Source organism: Podarcis cretensis (genome assembly GCF_951804945.1).
Source record: "Podarcis cretensis genome assembly, chromosome: 2".
NCBI classification, from domain to species: Eukaryota; Metazoa; Chordata; class Lepidosauria; order Squamata; family Lacertidae; genus Podarcis; species Podarcis cretensis.
In genome coordinates, this window is record NC_137171.1 from 62487603 (window position 1) to 62512931 (window position 25329).

Here is a 25329-nt window from a genome sequence, read left to right on the forward strand (position 1 = left end):
TTTTTCTACTGTCTAGTTTGGTATATTTTTATCTTTTAAAATTCAGCTAATCTAAGGGCAGAGGATTCAGCAAATGCTAAAGAAAAATCTAGGCTTCTTGGGGCAAAGATTTCCAGAGACAAAATAAGTACTGGAAGACATTACCGTCATACAAAAGGAACAACAGTAAAATGTTCTCCATTCTCTTATGTGCTACTGAAATACCTTGAGTCCAAGCTTAACTGTCTTAAAATCTCTGAATTGCAACATTTCTTGAATAACATCCTCTTGTTTGGATTAAGAAAGCTGAACTGTTAAGTTACAAAAATGGAATAGTTCAAGTAAGTTGCACCTTGTTTTCAACCCTGGTCATCAAAATGCAGTGGCTTGGCTTGTTCATATAGGTTTTTAAAGATTGATTTGTTTTAGCATTAGCAGTTGTGGACATGGCAGGATTTTAATCTCCCATAACCTTTGTAGAACTGGCTACAGATAAAATTGCCTGAAAACTAACTAAACTCTAATCCGTATTTGCAAGGTTTCATTGCTTGGTCACATCAAAGCAATCACACCACACCTTCAAAGACATTTGGGATGTTAATGTGACGTGTCTCCCCACCCCCCCAAGGTAACTGACTAGTCTGGGATTAAGTTGTCTTATTTTGTCCAATTATTATCTTACAGGTTTAATTAAAGCTCAACACTTCTAGGTCATTATTTTGTGTAGTGTTCCAGAATTGGTGGCTTCCAATGCTTAACTGAAAATCTGACCAGATCTTTAAAACATTCGTGTTTTTTCACTCCATAATATGCAATTCACTCCAAAAAGTTTGCTTTTTCTTCTCTCTAGTCTAGTACCTTGTTCAAGTGAATTGCATGAGACTAGTTCAATCTTTTACATTCCTTGGTTTTAGCGGGGTGGGGCGTAAGGTGGGGTAGTGTTGCCTAAATGGTAAAATGTCTTGATAAAATGTCAAAACAGAATAAAAAAAATCCTTCCAGTAGCACCTTAGAGACCAACTAAGTTTGTCGTTGGTATGAGCTTTCCTGTGCATGCACACTTCTTCAGATACACTGAAACAGAAGTCACCAGACCCTTACATACTGTGAGAGGGTGGGGAGGGGTATTACTCAGAAGGGTGGTGAGAATGGGTGATTGGCTGATAGGTGTGGTAAACCTGTTGTCTACTTTATAAAAGTCAGAAGTTCTTGTTTGTTTGCTTCTGTGACTAGAGCTTCCAAATTTTCAGAGCCTACAAAAGAAATGTTTTTGCTGCTGGCAGCTGTGTTTTCATTCCTGTGTTGAACCACTATATTGCCCAATTAATGAAGTATTTCGACAGTAAAACTATCAGACCCATACAGCTGCACAAAAAGTATTTAATCTTTGGATTGTGGCCTTGCCCTTCTTCACGGCAGGGAGCAGAAAGAAGTATCAGTTGCTGCGCGTGCTTTTCCCACACAGGCATCCAATCGGCTGTGCTGGACTTGATGGGCCACGGGGCTGATCCAGCAGGATTCTTATGTTCTCAAGAATAATTGGGCTGGGGAGTTGACTAAATTGTCTGTCCTGCTGTAGCGAGAGAGGCATAAAGCCTACAGATTTTGTGTGCTGCTTTTGCTATGTATCAAAAGCCTCAACCCTAAAATGGTAGGCATTTTGCTTTAAATGAATTGTGGGCGAGAATTCTACATTTTCAATCTTGGCCTTAAGCTTTGTATAATACTCCATTAAGTCACGAGTTGTTGCTTCTTTTTTTCAGTCCAAGGAGACTACCACTAAGTCACTCTTTCAAGTACTTCACCATCTCTCCCTTCTTTGGTAGGCGGAGCGGCCGCGAAGTTCCAGCTTCTATCACCTTTTAATCACACCTAAAGCCCCGCCCTTTACCCACTTCCGGAAAGGGCGGGGTGGCGTGGGGGAGGGGAAAAGAAGAGATCGGAGGGGAGGGGGAAGGGAGCTCTGTCTCGTCTTTCCACCCACCCACCCCTCTTCCGATCTCGCGTCCGATAGGCTTGCCCTGCTGCCTGTTAAACCCCGTGAGCAATGAGTGCGGGGCCGTGACGTCAGGCACCACATAGGAAACTCCTCCGCCTTCTTCGCTGGGGCTGGCTCTCGGCGGGGGAGGGGAGGGAGGAAAAGGGGTGAAACAATTTCAAGATGGCGGCGACTGAGGCGCGGATAACAATGGAAAGCGGGAGGCTTGGGTGGCTCCGGGCCTGAGCTGGGGTCGGGGCAGGAGTGAGGGAAAGTCGGCGGCGCGTCGCCAGGCTCCCGGCAGGAGGCGGGGCGGCCCCGGCCTGTAAAGGGTGGCGGCAGCGAAGGAGGAGGAGAAGGACGACGACGACGACGACTACAGGGGAAGAGAGCCGAGGCTGTGAGGGCTGCCCGGTGTCTCTGGCCGCCAGCCATGGCGGAGTGAAGCGGCCGCCTGGTCTCTCGCCTTGCCTTTCTCGCCCTCGGCTCATGGTCCTGCCCCCCTACCCCATGGCGGAGTTCGTGGTTCCGCGACACAGCGCGGTGATGGAGCGGCTCCGCCGGCGGATCGAGCTGTGCCGGCGGCATCACAGCGCCTGCGAGTCCCGCTACCAGGCCGTGTCCCCGGAGCGGCTGGAGCTGGATCGCCAGCAGACCATCGCCCTCCACCAGCGCTGCTTGCAGGCCAAGGCCAAGCGGGCCGGGAAGCACCGCCAGCCGCCTCTGCCTCCCCCGGCAGCCGCTCCGCCGGCCGCCCCATCCCAGCCGCCTCCCCCTGTTCAGGCCCCGGGCTCCGGGGCCTCCTCTGCCTCTACCTCCGCTCCTCCCGACAGGCCTGGAGTCAACGGCCTGGACGCCGACACCGCGGGCGGTGAGCAGCAGCACGGCCGGAGCAGCGCCCTCATCGCGGTAAGGTCCCAGCTGGCGGGCCCCGGGGTTGGTTGGGGCTTTGCCCGGGGGAATCCGCGCCACCCCTTGAAAAGGACCTGTAGGGCCGTGAAGGCTGAGGCCGGTGGTCAGAAAGGAGTCGTGGCTTGGGGGGAACTTGCCTTTAATAAGGCTGGAGAGGTTTGCGGCCTCCCTCAGAGCTCGAGTTCCTCATATTGGGAACAAGATAAGAGGATGTTTGTTTCCACCTCCCCCCGGGCCGCTCCAGCTGTGCATGAAAGAGAAACTTGATTGTTTGCTCTCCTGATTCTATCTACCCCATTCCCTGGCACATATATAAATATATATAGTCTCGTCTCTTCCAGCTTATTAAGGCAGAGTACATATGTAAATAGTGATTAAAGAAAAAGTGGGGATCTCTAGCAGAGTATGTAGGAAAAGTAAGAAATGGTAGGCTTCCAGTTCTGTTATGAGCAAAATAAAGGTGAATGCGATTCTTTACTTCCTTTAGCGTTGCTATATCTTGGCTTTATTTACAGCAAAATGTGGCATGAGAATGATCCATCCAGGCAGGCAGTCAAGTTGGTGAAATATTCTTGAAGCTCTGCTCATGCCCAGTGTAACAAGCCTGTGCAGATAGTCGTTTGGCAGGAAAAATAAGGACTGCATTTTCCCCATTTATATATGTATTGTTTTTTCTTCTTAGAGTGGTTCACATGGGAGACACTGTTTTTATTTTCACAGCAACATTGTCTGATAGGTTACTGTATGTGAGCAACTGGCCTAGTCCCTGCCATACTAGCTATGTAACAGAGGGGGAGCTTCAGTATGAAGAGTTTGTAATGGGGGTTTAGGGACCAACTTGGAGACTGGTATGGAATGTCTGCATACACAGAAATTGAGAATTTTACTCCATATAGTGGAGCCTGCTTGTTCTGGTTTTCTAAGCATATTGGTCCAGTGACTCAATCCACCACATCATGTGTATGAGTTTGTGGAAAATGAAGAAGTCTGCTTATGCCTTTTCCTACTGTGGGTTTAAAAATGTAAAGATAATACCTGTCTTCCCTGTAAAAGGGTAGGTTTTGGTAACTTTCCCTATAGAATCAGGTCAGTGCTTTAGGGCTGAAGCAAGGTGTAGAAAAATTGCACAAAGTTAGATGGTGTGCTAAGAAAGCCACGCATAAGAAACAGTAAAGCTGTTGTGGGTAATCCCAAACAGCTGTAGGTGACTATGTTTCATGGTCACTTTGAGATGATGCCTTTGAGTTTAGGTTTGCTCGCCTTTGAGCCAGTGTTAGAAACTTAGATATATAAACTAGGCGCCAAATGGTTCCTTAAACCAGGGCTACATTTGCCAAAACAGAATGCCTAGTTGCCATTTTGGGGGTAGACAGCTCAAAAGTAATATTTTTCAATATGACTTTCTGGCTCCTGAAATTAATTCTGATTGTGCAGATAAAATATAGTTGATAAAATTGCTAGTGTGTAAAAACAGTCAAGATCCAAGGATGCCCAAGCATGCACTCCAGATAGTGGAGACATCAGGCGCCATCCTGGCAACTGGGCATCTTCACTTGGTCGCAAGTGCCTGATAACCAGGTGCAAAATGTGCCTGGTGCCTGCAAATTTTGAACGCTGCTTTGATCACAACTGAAAAATAAAATGAAGCTGCAACTGTCTCTTCAGCCTAGCACCAGTGCTTCAAGGTCTGAAGAGGCCTTTCCTAGTATTAACTTCTGTGATTATTTCACCAGGATTTAAACCTGGGACTTTTAGACAGGCAAATCACTGTGCTGTGGCCTCTCCCAAATAAGTATCAAAATTTTGGACTCCTATTGGAATTGGAAGATATACTTTCTGTCGGTAACTTTTGTGTTGAAATAGTGAAGTATAATTCCAGATTCTCTCCAATTTTTTCCTCATGTACCCTTACTTGTGCTTTATATTATAGCTCTGTGAAAGGATGGGTAAAGACTCAGAAACATCACATAAGCATATTTTCATTGTCTTAAGTAAGGGTTGAATGTTTGTGTATTTCTAATGGATTCTTAGAATTTATTAATAAACATTGTAATCTGAGTTGTATTTTAGGAGCCTTGAAGAGAAGGACATGCCTTGGGGAAAGTTGCTTACTTATGTTATTAGTTGTAGATAGTCCCTAAGTCAAAATAAGCAACCATATATCAGATTGTATCCAAAGGGCATATTTTTTCCAACATTGCTCCTTTCTTTAGGCGTAATATTTGATCATTTAAATACAAAAACCAAATTAATTACAGCAGGAACAATATGGTTGGGTATTATTCAGTGATTCCCCACCCCCAATGTACGATACATTAATTTTCTAGCAAAGCACTGGACTTGGTTCCTCTTCTAGTTTTTTTTCAAATAATCATCTAAGCTATCTCCCAAGTGCATTTGTACAAATGCATTAATAATAGAGCTGCAGCACTTTTTCATAAGCAAGGCCCATTAAGTCCAACATCCTCTCTTCAGTGTCCAAGCCTATGCGAAGCCTGCAGGCAGGATCTGAGTGCAGCAGAGAGCTCCCTACTTGTGAATCCCAGAAACTGGTATTTATAGATATACTGCCTCTGACACTGAAACATGTTATTTTTTTCCTACAAAATGAACATTTTAAAAACTGTGTGCCTTCATCCTTTAGGGTAGATAAAATGTTACTAATCTATGCTTCAGTTTTATCACCAGTGGCTATTGGCAAGTCTCCAGTGGGTAAGATTAAGTGGGAAGGAAGAAGTATTCTCTTTATTGGTCACTGAATATTTGGCTAGAAAAATGAAAGTAAAAATTAAAATCTCTCACATTCCTTGTATTCGATTGCTATTTATTCTTGATACAAGAGATTGACATATCTAATCTTGAATTTCTTCTGTGCCTGAGCTCACAGTGATTTTTAAATACTGAAAACAAAGAAAGTTAACTACATTGGTAAAGTTAAAGTGAATTGCCAAGCTGTTTAGGTCACTATGGTTAACAACACATCTGAAAGATGCATCCAAAATGATACTAATACCCTTACTTAGTAAGCTAGGGAATGAGAAAAGGAGCAAACTAGGTAACCCTTTCTATGACATTTTAGGTTGTGATCTTTGCATCTGGTAGAGTCAGGAGTTGCCTGCCCTATTAGTCATTTGTCTGTTTTAGAATTTGGCTGGACAGAGCTAGGACATAGTCAGAAGGATTGGTCACTTTAATCTTTTTCTGGCAGTGAGGTTGTAAGAAGGCCCTGTGATCTGACCATGTCTTAAATGGTATGTGTCCCAGATAGAAGGTTGTTCAAAACTTTGTAAGAAGAGCTTGGTAAATTCTTTGATACTTTAAACTTTATGTTGCATTTCAAAGTGTACACTTTAAAATACACACTTCAGAAAGGAAAATGGCTAAGAATATAAAACATAACTCTATAACTTTCTGTTTTATACATATTTTGCATTGTATCCAATGCTGTCAGTGCATGAACAGAACAGATTTCCACTCACACAACTGGAGCTCACTTCCCTCTTTTAACCTTGCAGTCCTCACACACTCTAAAAAACTGCTTTGTAGGTTTGGGAGACCGCCAGAAAACATTTTGGGGTGTGCAGGTGTGGAGTTGCAGAGGGTAGAAGAAGGTGATTCCTTGTTGCGTACAGGGGTGCCCAGACTTTTTTCAAAGAGGGCCAGATTTGATGGAATGAACATACGTGAGGGCCGACCAAAGTTGTTGAGCTTTTTTAAGGATTTGACCCCAATAAATAAACTGGACCCCAATAAATAAACTGGCCCCCAAAATGGACTTTGGACATGCCTGTTCCAGTAGCAATGTTGGGTTCCACCCTTTATTGTCAGAAAAGTAAGTGTTAAGCAGAGCAATTGAATCTTTATATGGAGTTAGAAGGGTCCCTGAGGATCATCTAATTCCTGTACACTATGCCAATATTTCACATACACCCTGTAGCCCTGACACTGCCTTTCCAAAGCTGGGTAAGCAAGTTGCAGTCTCTGGCAGGGTCCTATAGCCCTCACATCTCCTTCCCAAAGTTCATCTGCATGAGGGCTGGGGGGGGCATCAAATGTTGCTGAGGGCCACCAAAAAGGCTTTGAGGGCCATGCATTGGACCACCCTGCTCTAGTATTTTCCCTTAAGCCTTCTGGTTTTGAATTTCCACATCACCTGATTATTTTCAGGTGTTGATATCTATGTAACCCTCTTGCCAAAAGGAAAGCAAAAGGGTAAGAAAAGCCTGATTAGACCTCTTAATGACCTTCTAATGACTAACTGTTTTTAACATTGTGTTTTAATTGTCGCCCTGAGACATTAGGGTGAAGGGCAGATAATAACAACTTTATGCTTACTTTTGAACAGTTGGACCATATAGAATGTGACAATACAGAATGTGACCATATAGTATACGTTAAACTTCTAATTTTTAGATGATCTACAATCTATATTTTAACAGAAAATGCACTTATATGGATATAAGTACCATACAATCTGGTTATCTGCCCTTTCTTGTTTAGCATCAAGGAACTAATGTGCAAACTATATGCTTGATGGTATTTCTCACCATCAAGGTTTTTCTTCCAAACCAAACAATATTCTTAAGCACTGCTGGAAGAGATCTGGATGGATCTGCCCCTATTTTTGAGCAGTCAAACTCCAAATTGCTTTACCATTAAGTGTGGTAATGAGCAGAAGTTGGGGACATTTTATCAATGAATAAGATACCACCACAACTGAAAATTATGTCAAACCCTACATCCTTAGTTGCCTTTCTACAAATGGAATGGCTTCTTCTGTTCATGAAAGTGACATGAGTCCATCTACCTCCCATGCTGTTTCAGAGGATCCGCCAGCCTTCTGGAAGAGATTTTACTGGGGCACAGGGAGTGCATGGGAAGAGGAAATTGGCGAATATCACCTTTCCCCACTTCTGGTAGTCAGGTAGTGGCAGTACCCCAGGTGTGGACTTGCACTCATAGGAACTTAGAATCTAAGTCCCTCCCTTGTTTATGTTGAGGCAAGGAACAGATCCAGCAGAGGTTCTTTGCTGTGGGAAGAGAGAGGAGCAGCAATTGCAGTGATTCCTCATTGTCCCACATCTCCCATTAGCACTTCCCTTGCTTTTCTGGAGGCCCTCCCTCCCCACTCTGAAACAGCTTTTCAAGGCACACAAGTGGCTGCAAGCACCAGCTCCAGTGAGCACATTAGGGTGGAACCCTATGGAAATTATGTCCTGTGTTTATTAAGATTGTGAGCACCTTTTAAAAATTTAGCCAGTATATATCCTTTCCTCGTACTACTGTTGGTACTGACAACTTGCATCACTTGCAGGCAAGAGCTGTATGTTGTCAACAAGAACACTGTTTGCTTTTATTGCTTATTAGTGTACTGAAACATAAACAAGTTTTAATTAAAGTACTCTCGCAATGACGATGATCCTGTTGTGTGTTCTGAAATTAATGTTCTCCCTTTTACATGTAGGCACTTACCAACAAAATAGCGGTATCTACATGTTTCTGGGGTATTCTCTCATCAGAGATCTGTCATTGACCTTACTCACTTCTGTAGTTCAGGGAGCCATGGTTTGGTATACATAGGTGAACTTGGGACCCAGAAATTTTGCAGGCAGTGTCACTGCCCCAAGCAGTTGTATTCATCCTGATTGGGAGATTTTGTGATTGATTAGAGACAGGACAGTACTGATAACAGTTACATTGTCTGTAAACCGTGTGATAGTTGCCTTCCAGGCATGCCTAAGATCTGCTTTGGCTGCCTGAAGTAATGCAAGGTGTGGAGTTGGAATGACTGCAGACCATTTTGTGGGATTACACACACAATTGCTTTCAGTGCTTGGATAGAAGTTTCTGCTAACAAGCTGATTAACTTGTTGCACAACAAGTTGAGGTAGGGTGTTGTTTACTGGTCTGTATGCTATTGGCAGTTTAATGCTGTCTTCTCACAAGTCTCATTTCATTTTACTGTAATGGTGTTTTCTGAGATATAAAGCACTCAGAGCAACTAGTAATGCTGTTCGACTTTAAAAGAGGTGGACAGGCTAGCATTTTGTTTTACAAGTCACAGAAGTTCTGATATAGAAAAAAAGTTTCTACTGTAGCTGTGAATTAAAGTATTTTTCCGTCTATTAGATGACCCCATGTATAAGATGCCCCCTATTTTGGGGGACTCAGATTTAAGAAAATGGGGGGAGATGGTCCAGAGTATAAGTCACCCCCTAATTTTTGACATTATTTTTAAGGGAAAAAACCTAGTCTTATACACGGAAAAATACGGTACTTCACTAATAGCTTGAGCTCAGGAAAAAAGGCTCTATCATTAAAGTCCGTTCAAATTTGTTTTTTCCTTCAGATAGGTCGTTGTGTGTGTTTGTGCATTGGGAACAAATTGTTAACATGATTCTGAATCTGCTTATATTTCAGTACTGTTAACTGAAATATGTAGAATATAGAAATAAGTATTTTAAAATGTTTTATATTTACAATATTTTAGAAAACTGTTGATCTCTATTGTAGTTCAAATAACATTTGATCAGGGGAGATAATTTATATTGTGAACTGCTCTGAGACCCCTGGGTATAGGGTAGTATATAAATTCAATAAATAATAACAATAATAATTGTACTCTTGTAGGAAATGAAGGAATTATGAACACTGTTATTAGCAGATGAATATATTTTTATTGCTCTTCAGACAAATTGTCCAGTATTTCCCTTTTTATTTTGTTCAGAAAGCAGAGAATAGAATATTTTTTAGAAAGACTTATCAGGGTGTTAAGTATACACATATTGCTAGAACAATAATTTAATTAATTTTTAATTCTGTGTAATTGTCTGGCATCAATTAAACTGATCAAAAGGATGTAGTATCTCGGCAGATAGTATTGAACTATTTTCCAGTTGTTTCCTCTCCTTTGAATTTTCATCTTAGAACAGGTTTTTCTCGCCTTGACATACTTTGGTGGAGCTGCTATCTGACTCACTTGCCAAACTGTTGTAAACTGCTCTTTGGAGAGAGCTGTACAGTGGTGCCCCGCAAGACGAATGCCTTGCAAGACGAAAAACTCGCTAGACGAAAGAGTTTTCCGTTTTTTGAGGTGCTTCGCAAGACGAATTTCCCTATGGGCTTGCTTCGCAAGACGAAACGTCTTGCGAGTTCTTGCGAGTTTGTTTCCTTTTTCTTAAAGCCGCTAAGCCGTTAATAGCCGCTAAGCTATTTTCGCAAGACGAAAAAACTGCAAGACGAAGAGACTCGTGGAACGGATTACCGTATTTTTCGCTCTATAACACGCACCTGACCATAACACGCACGTAGTTTTTAGAGGAGGAAAACAAGAAAAAAATATTCTAAACGAAACAGTGGATGTATGATTTTTGTGGTTCATGCTGTGGCCACAGACATGTGATCTGACGGTGAGTTTGGGGTAGCCCAATGCAAAAATCCTGAGGATCCATGTGGATCCATGCTTTGTAACCACGTTTTTGCGCCATTGCGGCCCCATGAAACAGTGGGTGCGTGTGTTTTTTGGTGCAGGCTGTAGCCATGGATATGCTATGTGATCTGATGGTGAATTTGCGGTGACCTAGTGCAAAAATCCTGAGGATCCATGTGGATCCGTGCTTTGTAACCACGTTTTAAGTGGGGAGGGAAGGAAAAGAACTCAAGGGACAAGGAGCACGCGTGGGGGGGGTGTGGAGAAGGATGCTGCTGATAATGCAGGAGAGGCTCCTCTCCGGCTTTGCTCCTTTAGAACAAGCAGGCTCTGCGTCTCTCCCTCCTCCCCGGCAAGGAAACCATGATAGTAACCACTCTGAGACAAATCAAGAAAAATTGCGACCAACACTCTCCCCCAACAAGCACAGTGAGGTCAAAACACACACACACAGAGAGAGAGAGAACTGGCCCTAAAGTTGCAGGGCGCTGGAAGTCGCAGGGGCGCTAGGGGAGTGAACGGGAAGCAAGAGAAGGAGAAGGAGCCCTCTCTCACACACACAACACACAGAGACACACAGAGTGTCAATTCTAAAGAGGGAGAGGGCAGGGAGAGTGAACGGGAAGCAGGAGGAGGAGAAGGAGCCCTCTCTCACACACACAGACACACAGAGTGTCAATTCTAAAGTCGGAGGGAGAGGGCAGGGAGAGTGAATGGGAAGCAGGAGGAGGAGAACGATAGCTCAGGCACACACACACACAGCCCCTACAGTGGCTAATCCAAAATCGGACAGCAAAAAACTGCAGGCAGGGACAGAGAGCACGGGGTTGTTTTAAAGCAGCCAACCCCGCTCTGCTTCTCTCCCTCCTCCCGGCTAGGCTGGCTGAAAAGCTTTGCTGCTACTTAGCAGCTCAGTGGGGAGGAGAGAGGAACATAGAGAACGGGGTTGCTTTAAAGCAGCCAAGCCCGCTTTGCTTCTCTCCCTCCTCCCCAGCTCGGCTCGCTGACAGGAGCCGCTTACACCCGCTTTGCTGTTTCAAAGCGAGCCACGGACTGCTCACAACTGCAGCAGATTCCCCCGCCATCTGTAGGCATTCGCTCCATAACACGCACAGACATTTCCCCTTACTTTCTAGGAGGAAAAATCTGCGTGTTATGGAGCGAAATTTACGGTAATTTCGTCTTGCGAGGCACCACTGTACATGGTAGTGTAGATTTTGCCCATTTTTTGTAAACTGCCAAATACATGATTCTTAAAGAATGGAATACAAAGTTCATGCATGTGCAAAGTCATAGAACACTATCGTGATGTTCACAGTATTCTGGTTAAACTGAGACTAATTAAGAGTGACGCACTGTTGCATTCTTTCTTTGTTTGTGTTAAGTTTACAGTGAAATAGTTTTGTAACACTGAAAAGCAAATGAGAACCACAACAGTGTGGAGTGCTCCCATGTAGAGTACCAGGCAGCCATTCTTTTCCCAGAATTCTCCTTTCTGCTGCTGACCCGCATCCAGCTTGTAGCATTTTGTAGCCACTGAGGATGCTCAGTCCTTATTGTGTGTTTTTGGAGAGTGTTTTTGGCTCCCTTAGGGGTGTCCCCTCAAGTAAGCTGATAGCACCCTCTTGTGGGTGAATGGTATTTTTTTTTGCTGCATACAGATCAGCCCTAGAGAATGAGTTTGTTACTAGTAGTATAAGATTTATTTATTATTATACAGTAACTCATTCTTAAGTGAAATTATTGCAGGTGAGTTCACTCTATACTTGTAGCTGTATGATTTGAAATATAATTCCTTTCAAGAGTTATAGTGAAGGGGAAACTTGGCAAGTACAGTTTCTTTTATTACTACCGTACTATGATGTTTAAATCAGGCTTATATAAGCCACAAAGCTAAATGTGGACATGTTTGGCAGTGTGCCAGGAGCATCAAGTTCTTGTTTTTGGCTGTCTGACTGGGACTGCAGTATAGTGGGATTGGTGAGCACCTGGCAGGTGACAAGTTGTGAAGGTCTGAAAAGTTAGTAAAGTGGCACAAAAATCCCAGCTCACAAAAGCAGCCACTAGAACTAGAGTGAATATACAAATGTTTTTGCAAATAAGCAGGAAAATGCACCATCTGAACTGGCTTGAAAATCACAGTTAAGAAGTTTGACCTAAGATGCTTCCTCAAAGTCACTTAACACAAGATGGTTTTCACATCTAGATGGCAGTATCAGGTAGGAACAGTAAAGTATAAGTTGTGACAAGGGCACATGTACCTGTTTTTTCTACATATGGGCACATGTAGAAGCTTTGTAAGCTTTTTGCACCTAGCAAAACAGATAATATGCATTTGTCCCAATGTTAAAGTGCAATATTACTTCATTGCGCTAAAGTGATATTCTAGTAGAAAAATGATTTTGTATAACATGTCCCTTTAGATCAATGGTTGCATTTCAAATTAGTGCAGGCTGCTCACAAAAAACTTATATCAGTACAAATCTCCAATATTTCACTGACTCACTGTAGTTTTGTATAACCACAAAAAATGAAGGCTCTTTACAACGCAGAGTTAGAAAAATGGATGACGTTGCCTCAGTCTTAAATATTGACAGACTTTGCTTCTTTTTTAGAGGACTCTGATGATAGGACTTTCCCCCTACTACTTACACACAGGCTATACTTTAAAATAGTTTTTATCTTCTTAGGGCAGGTTTACTTAGGATAGGCAGAGGTTTTCATTTTCTCTTCTAATATGTATACAGTACAGCATTTTTCTACAGTATTTTGTGTGCTAAAGCTCTTTAGCAGTATGTAGATTGTATCCAATTCTGCTGTTCTGCTCACCCAGCAGACCTGCACAGTGGAACTTTCCTCCTCTCCTTCCAGCCCCCCATGCCCCCTCAAAATCTGCCCCAGAAGGTTGGAGCACCCTCCAGATCAGATTTTGGGAGCGCACAGTGAGAAGAGGGGGAAGTCTCATTGTGCAAGTGCAAATCCCCTTGTGCAGTGTTGAATGCAACTCGGACTGTATAGACAACATCTTCCAGAGGAGTAGCCATGTTAGCTTGCTGCAGAGAAAACAACAGTCCTGCTACAGACTGAATTTGTGACCATTTAGCCTCACTGTTTTTTTTTTCTTAGTGTTTGTGTGTGTAGTGGGCAGTAGACCACAAAAGCTTATAGCAGAAACAATCTGTTAATATATTAGATGTCACAACTCTTGTTCTTTTGCCAAGGTAAGATTGTAGTAGGTAAGATTCCATTACCTTAAAAATTGGTAGAAAATCTGTTTTTGCAACTGATTCATGGGAGAAGAGATTACTTATTAATATTGTAGTTTGAGGATAGTACCAGAGAACAAATAACACATTGGGGAATTGAAGGGCTAAACAACTTCCTGTTTCCTTTAGTTACATCTAGAGGGCACTACAAAATAAGAAATTGCATCATAGCTCATGAACAGAGCATGGATCGTCAAATGCGATTGCTGTGGGAAGAAAATCTTCACTAGTAAATTTATCATCTTGTGCTATAGGAACATAGACCAGTTAGTTTGTAGTCAGTTAAGACTAAGGAAATGAAAATACATAGCAAAAGTTGATTTTACAAATTGTGTGGAGTAGGTCAGCAATGTGGTCTGCCTCCGAAAATCTAATAGTAACTGAAAGTAATGCATGCTTACGTGTTCTTATATGCGTTTCACTGAAAATACTGTTGCATGGGTTTGGAAAATTACAAGGTTGTAATATTTTATTGATGGGCAGGAGGGTCACCAAAATGCAAATAATATGATAATTGAAAATAAAGGAAGTTCAATATCTTCTTAGTTCTTATTTATTATGGTTGTATTCTGCCCTTGAACCCAAAGGTTCTCTCCAACTGAAGGTAGTTGACTTTAAATGGGGATAAATATTGATCCAATGGAGGAATAAAACAATAACCAAAGGAAAAGGGGTAGAGGAGGACTGACATAGCATATAGGTGAAAATTGGATAAGAGTTTAATCAGTTAAATAACACTACTTGAAACGCTTGCCAAATTCCACTGAATTTCTCTGCATTCCCTGTTGTGCCACATAACTAGGCCTCTTATAGAGAATTTCAGAATGTCCTTAAAGCAATTCTTAAATATAGGTGTACATTGTGTTTTCCAGAACTGTACCACATCTTGTTTTGCTACTAATTATTGCTTGCATTCCACTAAATAGTAGGTTGTTTTGTTTTTTTTTTTTAAAAAGTACCCACATTATAGGAATATGTTACTGAATTAAGAAGTTTGAATGATAATTCTAGTTTTGGAAGCAAAGCTAAATTGGTTTTGCTACTTTTTCTAAATAGATTTAATGGTGTATCAATTCCAAAACATGCAGACAAGACTTGCTGGTGAAGTTCTACGGATTATTGGTTACATGCTGGAGATGCTAAAATGTCCACAAGGGGGTAAAATGGGGGGTCAAGACCTAGGGAGTATGAAATTCAATTTCCTGCTGAATAAGCCAATTTCATTGGTCAATTGATGAGATTTGTGTTGAGTGCAAGCTTCCATTGCTGTTATATAATATTTTGCACTAAATACAATCCTCTCGGCTTTGGGGCTACCTGAAATAAACTGGTATAAAATTACACCTTACCTCAGGAGGAAGGGTTGAATGTTTAAAGTCTAGTGCTTTCAGGAGTTCTGTGGTGAAAACCCAGTCTTTTGAGGTAGACAGAGCTGTAATTGCTTCTGTTAAGGTTTTTATATTTTTTGGAACACTAGTCTGCTGCAAATTTGTAATACTCCCCCCCCCCCAATTATTATAATAAAATTTTGAAGAGGAATATTATCTACTCTGAATCATTTCTCTTCCTTTTTAAAGTTGGAAGTTAAAGTGTGGATTTGTAAATGCTTGCTTATTAGTCATAAAAACATAGGCTAGTTGAGTGGTGAATTTTCTGAGGAGCATAATGCAGCTTGCTACTAGACTGTGGTGAGTAGCAATAGTAGCAATTATCCTCAGTCAACTTTTTTTTGTGTGTGTCAAACTGTATCACCTGTAGTTTGTTTGCTCCATGGTGAGCTTTGTGCTGCCATGACCTGCTGTGCTGGTGAAGTGCTATTACAACTGTATATTCTACTGTAAAAGCCTGAGTAATTGTTTGAGTAGAAGGGCAAAGAGAGTCGTGAATTGTTGGAGAGCTCTTGCATGGCTGCCTTGTGTTGCAATGCAGGCCAGCCCTGTGGGAGTTGCATGTACAGTGCTCTTTTGCAGCATTAGCCCTTTAGAGGTAACAGGTACATTGTTTGTAAATTCTAAAAACATTTATGTATATTTATTTTATTTTATTATATGGGGCTTCCAGTGCTCTCCCATCCAAGGGATTGATCAGTTCTAAAGCTGCGTCAGCATTTCTGTAACCTCAGATGCTTTCAGACTTTTCACTGAGTTCCCAGGTTATGCTTCATAATGGTGTTGGAGGCTGAGCCCAGGCAAACAAAGCATTGTCGGGGGGATGTGGGGGAAGGATATCCAAGGTTGCCTTAGGTGTTACCTTGAAAGATGCAAGTCTTGTTGCATTTTTGTAACTCCAAAGCAAATAGGTTTTTAAATCACATGGTTTTAAGTAGTTCAAGAAAAGGGGATTTTATTCCCCTGCAGTTTTTCAACTGTAGTGAAAACGATGATGCTTGGTAGCTAAAAGAATGATTGCTAGACTAAAAAACCAAAATGGCACTTGGTGTGAGGCATAAAACTAATTTGGAACTGTCTCTCTTTCAGCAGCTTCATGAAACAGTCAAAAGGAAACTTGATAGTTCCGTTTCACCGCAGAATGGCGACCAGCAGAATGGCTATGGGGACATGTTTTCTGTCCCCAAGAAATTGCGTCATGATGATGGTCTTGTTGGATTGAGTGGCTCCTCTAATGGAATCCCTCCTGCATCACCTCTGCACCAGCGTGACAGCAAATCTTCTGGTGGAGACACCTTACAGCTTAATGGAAAACATTCCATGGGTCTAGATGGCATCAACAAAAAGTGTCTGCCAGACTCTAACCTTCAGCTGAATGGAAGCAGTGATGCTGATGACCCCTTTGCTATGGTTATTAACAAGGAGCTTAAACAAGAACCAGATGACCTTCCTTGTATGATTACGGGACCAGGAAGTTCAATATCTCAGAATAATTTGATGTCTGATCTTAACCTTAATGAGCAAGAGTGGAAGGAGCTCATTGATGAACTTAACAGATCTGTGCCTGATGAGGATATGAAAGATCTATTTACAGAAGACTTTGAGGAAAAGAAGGATGTTGATGCTTCAAATTCAGCTGCACAAACTCCATTACCACAGGACATCATTATCAAGACTGAATTTTCCCCAGCAGACTTTGAACAAGAGCAGATGGGATCCCCACAAGTCAGATCTACTTCTGCTGGCACAACGTTCATTGGTACCTCTTCTGTTAGTGCTGCTTCTCCATCAGTTAGTAATTCTCAAACTATGATTCAGCCTTCCAGTCAGTCAGTAACTGAAAATTCCAACCAGTCCATGATGCAGCCATCAAGCCAGTCTCAGAATATTCAGAGGCCTCTTCCTAGTTCATTGTTATCTGGTCAAAGTACAGGGGGTGCCAAAGAGATGTCATCTGCTAAACAGCTTCAACAGATAGCTGCTAAGCAGAAGAGAGATCAGCTGTTGCAGAACCAACAGCAAGTCCATCAACCCAACCAGATTCCTAGCTGGCAGCAGTCTGGACCTTCACACAGTCCATTAGCTGTTTCATACACTATGGAAAATCCCACTAGCCCTTCAGTTTACCAACAGGACTTCAATAACCAGAAACTCATGATGTCTAGTATGCCAAACAAGAGTTCTCCGAGGGCTGGAGTTAATTATCATGGTGGAAATATGTTAAGCCATCAGCCAAACAGCTTAAACCAGAACTCTGTATCTAGTCAAAACTCTGTGCTAGACTATGGGAATACGAAGCCTCTTTCACATTACAAAGAATGCGGTCAAGGAGTTACAGTATCTGGACAGAACAAGTCTCCAATGTTGGCATACATGCAGCAGCGTCAGCAACCCACTCTGCCTCATATGAGCGATGAGCAGAATGGGATGTTTGTAATGAAGAAGTCTGGAAATACTGCTTATAGACCTCTAGGGCCACACAGCCAGGTAAGTGCTTGAAGTAGAAGGTTTGTTAATAGTAGATGAAGAGGGCTGAATAAGTAGAGCAGCCATGCAAAGTAGTTCCATTGTAAGGTGCATATTTTAGATCTTAATGTAAAATAGTACAATGGACATGACAAATAGCAACAGTCTTAATTGAGAAAGAAACATACTGTTTCTCATATTCTCTGAAAAGATAAATACCATGATAATATACTATTTCTGTTCCAAAATAGTCACTGGAATGATCTTTATAAAGACTGGGGTTCAGTTCTTCAAGATCTGATAAATAGGATCTAATTAAATTTTAGGAGATCTTTTCATTGCTCTGATTATTTTGTTTGAATAGGTGTGACTAGGTTTGAAGTTTCTTATGAGATATTACTAGTTACTCTGAAGACTGGAGAAGGGACCCTCATAAAAATATTAGGGGACTGGGTAGGGGAAGTGTGGTTTTGTTTTATGCAGTCTTAAGATGAGGACTAGACCAGTGTTTCCCAACCTTTGGTCTCCAGCTGTTTTTGGACTACAACTCCCATCATCCCTAGCTAGCAAGACCAGTGGTCAGGGATGATGGGAATTGTAGTCCAAAAACAGCTGGAGACCAGAGGTTGGGAAACACTGGACTAGGCCATGTGAAAAATGAACATGTTTTAGCTGCAGTTAATTCATTTTCAGCTTTGTATTCTTGTTATAAAAAAGCATGCCTAGACACTCCAGGTTTAAGATACCATTTAGCTCTTAGCGTTCATATTTCAGTTTCTAACACTGCATATAGGGCTTTATTAGTCTTCATTTCCTTGAAATCATCCAAGGGTAAGGATTGAACCTCACATAGCGTATTTATGGGAACCTAGAGCCAGAAAAAACAGGTCTCTTAATGAAGATGAAACATAACTGTTTTGACCAATGAGAAGATGCATTCCATCTCTGGTGTAAGTTGTCTAAAAAGCCAACCAGAAATTTACTTAAAGAATGCTTCCACCTCCTTAATGAATAATACGACTGTTATTACACTGTAATGTAAGTTATATTACAAAAGTGGCTTACTTCAGGGGTACCAGATCACATATATTATAGTGGGTATTGTTAAACTGCATCAGAATGTTGGGGTTTTCCCCCAGTGAGAGCGCAACCCATAAAGGAAATCCGTTTCTTTTCCTTATTATTGGAAAGTATGTGTGCTATGTTTCTGTTCAGTGCTGTTCAGTTGGTTATAAATGCCCTTTGGGCTTCTTCTCACAATGAGGTTCCTTGAATCCTGTCACTGGATGGTTGCTGCCCCATGCGGCCATTTCATGGATCTTGGCTTACCACTCACTAGACATTAACAGACTCAGACTTCATTGTGTGGTTTTGTTTCAATATCACTGTTAGTATGCATGATTGCTGCATCTTCAGAAGTGGCTTTTAATTTGATGAAGATTTTTATTAGGCAGGCTTGCTGTACTTTCATTTATCTTCTTTGCTACATTGTAATAGTTGCTGAAAGCAGTACAGTAGTCACTTTTAAAGACTTTTTGAAAGGGTGAACTTTGTGCTGCCTTCTGCTGCTTCAGTCCTTCTCTAGCCATTGGGCTTGAAAAAGCCTAATTGCTAGGAGAGGAAAGAATGGGGGGGGGGAGAGACTGTGTGTATGTGTTTACGCACGCACGCGCGCGCGCACACACACACACACACACGAGTTGTGTGAGATATGTGTTGTATGTGTGTTTGTGGAGTGTGTTTGTAAGTCTGTGGCGTGTGTTTGTGCAGTGAAAGCCACACCTATTTTTCTTTGGTAAGTGGCCCCCACAGGTGATGAAGAGGGACTGTGACCTGTACTTCCTCACCCACTTTATAATGTATGGAAATATGTCTCTGTTTCTCCAGTCTGGTTTGTGCTTTTGCACAAAGGTGGCATCATAATAAGAGAGTGGGTTTCAATCAGAACTAAAAGTAAAATTCAATCAAAACTAAAATTACGTTGAGCATCACTTCTTAGTAGATAACTATGAATATATGACAAGTCCTCCATCAGAAGCAGAATCATAGATTTAATCCAGTGTTCCCAAACTGAATTCCAGGCTTCCCATTCAATTTATGTGTTTGCTTTTGTAGGATCAAAATCCTTCTGCTGGTGTTCCTCGCATTCCTGTTTCTGTTCCCGGCTCTGGTGTGAATGCACAGTCACCCAATGTTTCCATGGCAGGTAACCATGGCAATCCAGCCTATCTCAACAGCCAGCAGCAAGCAGCTGTAATGAAGCAGCAGCACCAAATGCTACTAGATCAGCAGAAACAGAGGGAACAGCAACAAAAACAACTGTTAATGGAACAACAGAAACAGTTTATAATGGGGCAGAGGCAACTAATTGCTGAACAGGTAGGGGACATCAGAATAAGTGTAACTTTTCCTTTTTGTGTTCGTCTTATTATTTTGATGGACTTGAACTCCTTCCTGTTACCTGAATACTGTATATTAAATAAGGTTTTGCTGAAGCCAAGGTGCATGTTATGCTGATTGTATAAGAGCAGCTCAGACTCTTCCTGCTCCACAAGTAAACAGACAAAAATGGAGGGGATTACAGTCACATATTACAGAGAGAAAGTCACATACCACCTTTCTCCTCTCACTGATATCTTCATTAGCTCCTGACAAAGAGGTAAATATGAATTCTTATGCAACCAAAATGGTAACCCCTCTCCTGCACACACAGCAGACTTGAATAGATCCCCAAGGTTTGCAAAAATAAATAAAAAATCATTAGAAAAAAAGGATTGTAATAACACCTCAAACTGGTTAACAAAAAGAATAAAACAATAAATATTAGTAAGATCTGTTAAAAACAAGTATCCAAAACGTTCAAAAATAAAATAAATAAACTAAAATGAAATGAAATTAAAACACTCAGCAGCTTCTACATGTCTGGATAAGCCTGCCTAAACAAAAAAGTATTTAGTAGCTCTACAAAGCACTTGGCAAGACCCGCCTATCGGCTGATTGTCAGGACTTGATAAGCCTCTTGCAAAGTGCTTTGCAAAATCCATTGATGAGCAGATTGTCACATCTTGTGGAATGTTTTGAAAGGCACTTTGTTGCAGTTTGATTTCAGACCTTATGGAGAAAAAATGTTCTCCTGATGACATTGTGACATCAGATAATGGGCCAGAGGGCAGTGCTGCCCACTTGTTAAATTGTTCCTGTGAGAGATGGGGGAGATCTGGCCAGATTCTGTTCTCTAGCCCCCACAGTGCAGTGTAAAAATGGTTCTGGTATACTGTACTACCATATTAATTTAAAATGAAGGTATAGTGGAACCTCGTGACATGATTTGGCGCTTCTGCGCATGCGCAAAGCATGATTTAGTGCTTCTGCGCAAGTGCCGAAACTCGGAAGTAACCATTCCGGTACTTCTGGATTTCGGCACGTCTGTAACCTGAAAAAGCGTAACCCGAAGCATCTGTAACCCAAGGTACCACTGTACAGCAATGTATTGCTGGAATCCCAAAGGAATGTTTTCATTGTACTTGAACATGATGAATGAACCTCCTCAGGATTAAAATGTCACATTATTCTTCCCCATGAACAAATTTATTTGAGAGGAGGCATTGCAATGTGGATGTTGAGTCCCTCAAAATACCGCATTTCCTTTACTTTTGAAGCATGCTTACTAGAGAGGAACTACAGCACAAAAATCTGTGAAGAACTCCAGTGAAAGGCAAAATCTGTTATTCTACATTCCCTTCTGTTTTAGATAAAAAGGCTTAACTGTTCTCAAATTCATCTAGGCAGTTTGCCTAGTGGAATGTCAGTTTATTATTGAGTGGAGCTCATTGTTTTATAGATATGACTCCCTTTCTAGCACCCTCTGTGATATATTCTGCTATGTTTTATTTTAGTGTATACATCAGCCTTGATTTTCTTACATACTAAGCAGTAGCATTTTTTTCTTTAATTGGTTTTATGATGTTATTAACGTGATTGTAGACTGCTTGAGACAGCAATCAACCTATATATACATTGCTGTTTACATTAAGGCATTGTTTATGACAAACTTTAGGCTGTGTGTTCTTACAGTCTTGCATCTGCCCTGTTTTAGGAAAAGCAAAGGCATCATCAGGAACAACAACAACAGCTCCAGAGGCATCTAACACGACCGCCCCCTCAATACCAAGACCAGACACAGAATCCATATCAACAACAGTTCACAGGTAAATAGGACTGTGGGAATGATTTGTGAAAGACTAGCTAGAAAGCAGGAGAGGTGTATGTAGAAGCAAAGTGTCTTCAGCTTCTATGGATTTGGTCATTAGTTAACTTTAAAATGTTCTTTTACTTCCATAATTAATAATCTTATGCTCTGGATTTAAGTGCTTGGCCTTTTTAAAAAACAAGCAAACTATTGCATCCATACAAGTTACAGAGGAATCACTTCTACTGTGAAGTGTGCAAATGATGGATTTAATTTTTTCTCAGTAATGGTAGCACTGCTAAAGAGAAACATAAGCTGATAATCTTCCTTACTTGCTATCTATCAATTAAATCAAGTATGTTAATTTTGGGAGGGCTCAGTACTAGGATAGTGGCAGATGAGACAAACTGGATTGGCATATTTTTGCATGTGGTGATGGTAATTTTCATGTTAGTGCATATTCACTGTGAATTTCCAACAGAGATTGGCTAGCTTTTCAATATGTGCAAGTGACAGCTGTGAATGAGGACAGAGGTTTCCACATCAGTGGTTCATTTGAATTTACCCCCTGTATTGCAGAACTCATGCATTGTTGTTTTCTTTTTACTTGCCCTTGTTAGGCAGTTAACAAGACTTGCATAGTGCTCCTGTTCTGCCCTACAACCTCTTCCTCGCTATAGACTTTATAGCAGCACTAATGAAGTAGACACATATATAATGATACAGGTTGTCCTGGTCTCAGAGCATCTTCATTCTCTGATACAGCCAAAGTTGTGCTCCCAGTGTTCTAGTAATTTTGCCTAATTACTGTTATTGCAGCGGCTGAGTAAATAGCTGCTGTTGTGATTTTATCCATGTATCATCCAGTTTACAATTACACTGTCTTGTTTGGGCACATGCACAGGAGTGGCTTGGCTCATGTGTGAAGGAATGTGATGGTGTCAAGCAACCCTATGTTTGCATTAAATTTAAGTAGCCAGCTCAGATAGTTTTATTTGGAACAGTACATAGGTGGCAGTCGTGATTCTGCCCTTGCACCATAATATTCTGTTTAATTAACAGTCCTTATTCCTGTTCTTAGCTGCTAGCTTTGTGATGTGTGAAAGGTGCCACCACCCAATTTTAGTGATTGCCTTCATCCCCCTGCAAATACCACCCTATTCAAGAGGATCCCCTAACTCTTAAGAGAGGTTTTTCATGGGGCTGCCGGGGGGAGGTAGCAGTGGCAGGAAAGTCACCTGCTGGCACTTCTCAAGGTTCAAGACAATGAGTCCTAAATACAGCTACAAAATGTGGCATGCTGCAGTATATGTGTAATGTTGCACCTAAACTGAGGATATGTTCTGCTTAGTTTTTATAAATGTTGAAACTCTCGTTTTGTGTTATAGGCTCATCTCCAGCGATGGCAGGGGTAAATAATTTAGGCCAGTCTAACTCCAGTAGTCCACGCATGTTTTCTCAGACTCAGAATATGATCCAGATTGGCACAGGACACAGTTCTGTCTCCTCAAGCAGCAATCAGCAAGATCGAGGAGTAACTCAGTATCCTAGTTTGCAGAGCATTCAGCGAGGTACCTTGTACAACATGGCATCTGGTATGACACAGATGGTTCCACAGCATGCAAATCCAAGTGCCAATGGACAGCCACAAATGCAAAGACAACCCAGTTTGGCACAGGGCACTGCTCTTCCTGCTGGATATGGACAGAGCACCCTAGGAACTGCCAGCATTTCTCAGCAGCACAGTAAAGGAGCACTGAATCCCAACCTATCCAAGCCACAAATGGCAAGGATGCCAACATCTATTGGGGTCCAAAATCAATCATGGCAGCATCAAGGTATGTCAAATATGAACAACCAGGCACAAGGGAACGGTGGTTTAGGGACATTTACTGCCAACTCCACTTTCCATATGCAGCAGACTCACCTAAAGTTGGCCAATCAACAGTTTGCGCAAGGAATGCCTCAGGTAAGCCTCAACACCAGCAGGCCAATGACGTCCATGAACTCTGCTGTCTCTGGACAGATGTTGTCATCTATAAGTGCCCAGCAGAGGACAAACCCTCCTACCCAGCAGGCAGTCCCATCACAGCAGGTCTTGCCAGGCATGAATCAAGGTGTCCCAGATATGACTTCTTTCAGCCAGAATCAAAATCAGCAACTGCCTAACAGAGCCAATCTGCATTGTAGTCAAGGTTATCCAGTGAGGACACCCAGTCAGGAACTGCCCTTTGCCTACAGCAACCCATCTGGTAGTAATGGACTGCCGAACTTAACTGGGGATACAGATCTTATAGACACTTTGTTGAAAAACAGGACTTCAGAAGAATGGATGAATGACTTGGATGAGTTGTTAGGGAATCATTAAAAAGAGGTTTGGGGATCCCCCCCCCAATCTTTTATTTTTAATTACAACTATCTTTGGACCAAATACCTGTGGAATTGAGAAAATTCACAGGCACTAGTGGGAATGTATTGGAGCTGCTCCCTTCTGGGTCTAACAGCATGAGAAGTATGCCCCAATTTGATAGGATATAACATTCTCATTTTTGTAGTGGGTCTGGAACACTGCTCATGGAAACAGTCCTGGTCAGTTTGGTGTGCATCCCAGCCAGCCCTTCAGAAGTTTCAATTTTAACAGTGTTTTTCAGTTGAAGGTTTAAATGCGAACCATGCTGTGGTGATTCAGAAAGTAAGCCAGCAAGGAAGACTCAAAATACTCAGTGTTAAGGCAATCGTTTCTACAACTAGTACTTGACAGGTTTCTTGATTCTAACTTGACCTGCAAACTAGTGAAAGTTAACACTCTGCAACCTTTTTCTGAGGAAACATTGTGCAACACTTTCTTTGCAAAATCTATTCTAGTTTGAGAAGTCTTTCTTCTAGTCTCTAGTGATACTTGGCAAGCAAGATATGAGAGTTCACAATAATAATAGCTGATGGCTTTCTGTGCTGAAGATCATTGAGTGTTAAAACTTGTCCAGCAGTAGGTTGCTAGAGCCCTAAACTGGGGACCTCATCCTTAAATAGCTTATGGCTTACTAAGCTAAGCAATTTGCACTCTGCTGTGGGGGAAGACTGAGCTCTTGGTTTTTTGATGATTTTTTTTTTTAATCGGAGAATCAGCTTAAAATCGAGTGTGCACTTTTTCTATCTCCTTTTTAGCATCCATTAAATGAGAACATTGGGTTGATCACAGCTTATTTCTTCTCTTGGATTCAGAGGGCATTTATAATTAGCAATCTTTTGTTGCCACACATAGGCTGTACCAATGAGAACAGGATCTGTTACTTTTGGTCAAGCAAGTGAAGGAAGTTTTGTGCCTTGGAAACTGTTACTAACCTGAAAAACTTTGCAATAATGGCACAGAGAGCCTGGGGAAGCGTAATACTTTATTAAAGGTTCTTCCATTGTGAGAGCCCCCATATTTTGGGGAATTTTTTTTTAGTGATTTAATCTCTTTAGAAATATGTAGACTAATCTCCAGTGAAGCAGATGCTGCTATTTCATCACGGTTCATGGAGACCCCTTCATACATATGTAGGGACGGTCCCATGCAGGGCAAGGAAAAGAGAGAATTGTTCTTAACAGGTTACCAAAAATTCTTCTGCTTGCCAACAAACCACCTTTTGCCTTAATCTTTCATTTATAAAGGTAATAAATTTGAAAGTTGTTTTAGATGCACAGATACCTCTGTTCCCTACTCTGGGTCTGGTTTTGTT

At 41.7% G+C, this 25329-nt stretch overlaps 1 protein-coding gene across 2 annotated transcripts; it reads left to right on the forward strand.

The window, feature by feature from the left end:
• The first annotated feature begins 1994 nt into the window (after nt 1-1994).
• Nucleotides 1995-24800, forward strand: MAML1 (mastermind like transcriptional coactivator 1). 2 transcript variants are annotated; one of them, XM_079966475.1, is made up of 5 exons: nt 1995-2866; nt 16042-17439; nt 19534-19797; nt 21515-21626; nt 22996-24800. In XM_079966475.1, exons 1-5 carry the CDS (start codon nt 2447-2449, stop codon nt 23973-23975), a joined length of 3174 nt encoding a protein of 1057 aa, XP_079822601.1. In that variant the 5' UTR covers nt 1995-2446; the 3' UTR covers nt 23976-24800. The 2 variants fall into 2 exon arrangements, with proteins under 2 accessions (XP_079822601.1, XP_079822602.1); XM_079966476.1 differs by having other exon boundaries at nt 16045-17439.
• The last annotated feature ends 529 nt before the right edge of the window (nt 24801-25329 follow it).

What these genes read in the sequence shown, in the direction of transcription:
- MAML1 (XM_079966475.1), top strand. Translation starts at nt 2,447, where the DNA reads ATGGTCCTGCCCCCCTACCCCATGGCGGAGTTCGTGGTTCCGCGACAC. An exon ending in GGAGCAGCGCCCTCATCGCG is followed by an intron (nt 2,867 to 16,041) that starts GTAAGGTCCCAG and finishes TCTCTCTTTCAG; the next exon opens with CAGCTTCATGAAACAGTCAA. An exon ending in CTCTAGGGCCACACAGCCAG is followed by an intron (nt 17,440 to 19,533) that starts GTAAGTGCTTGA and finishes TTGCTTTTGTAG; the next exon opens with GATCAAAATCCTTCTGCTGG.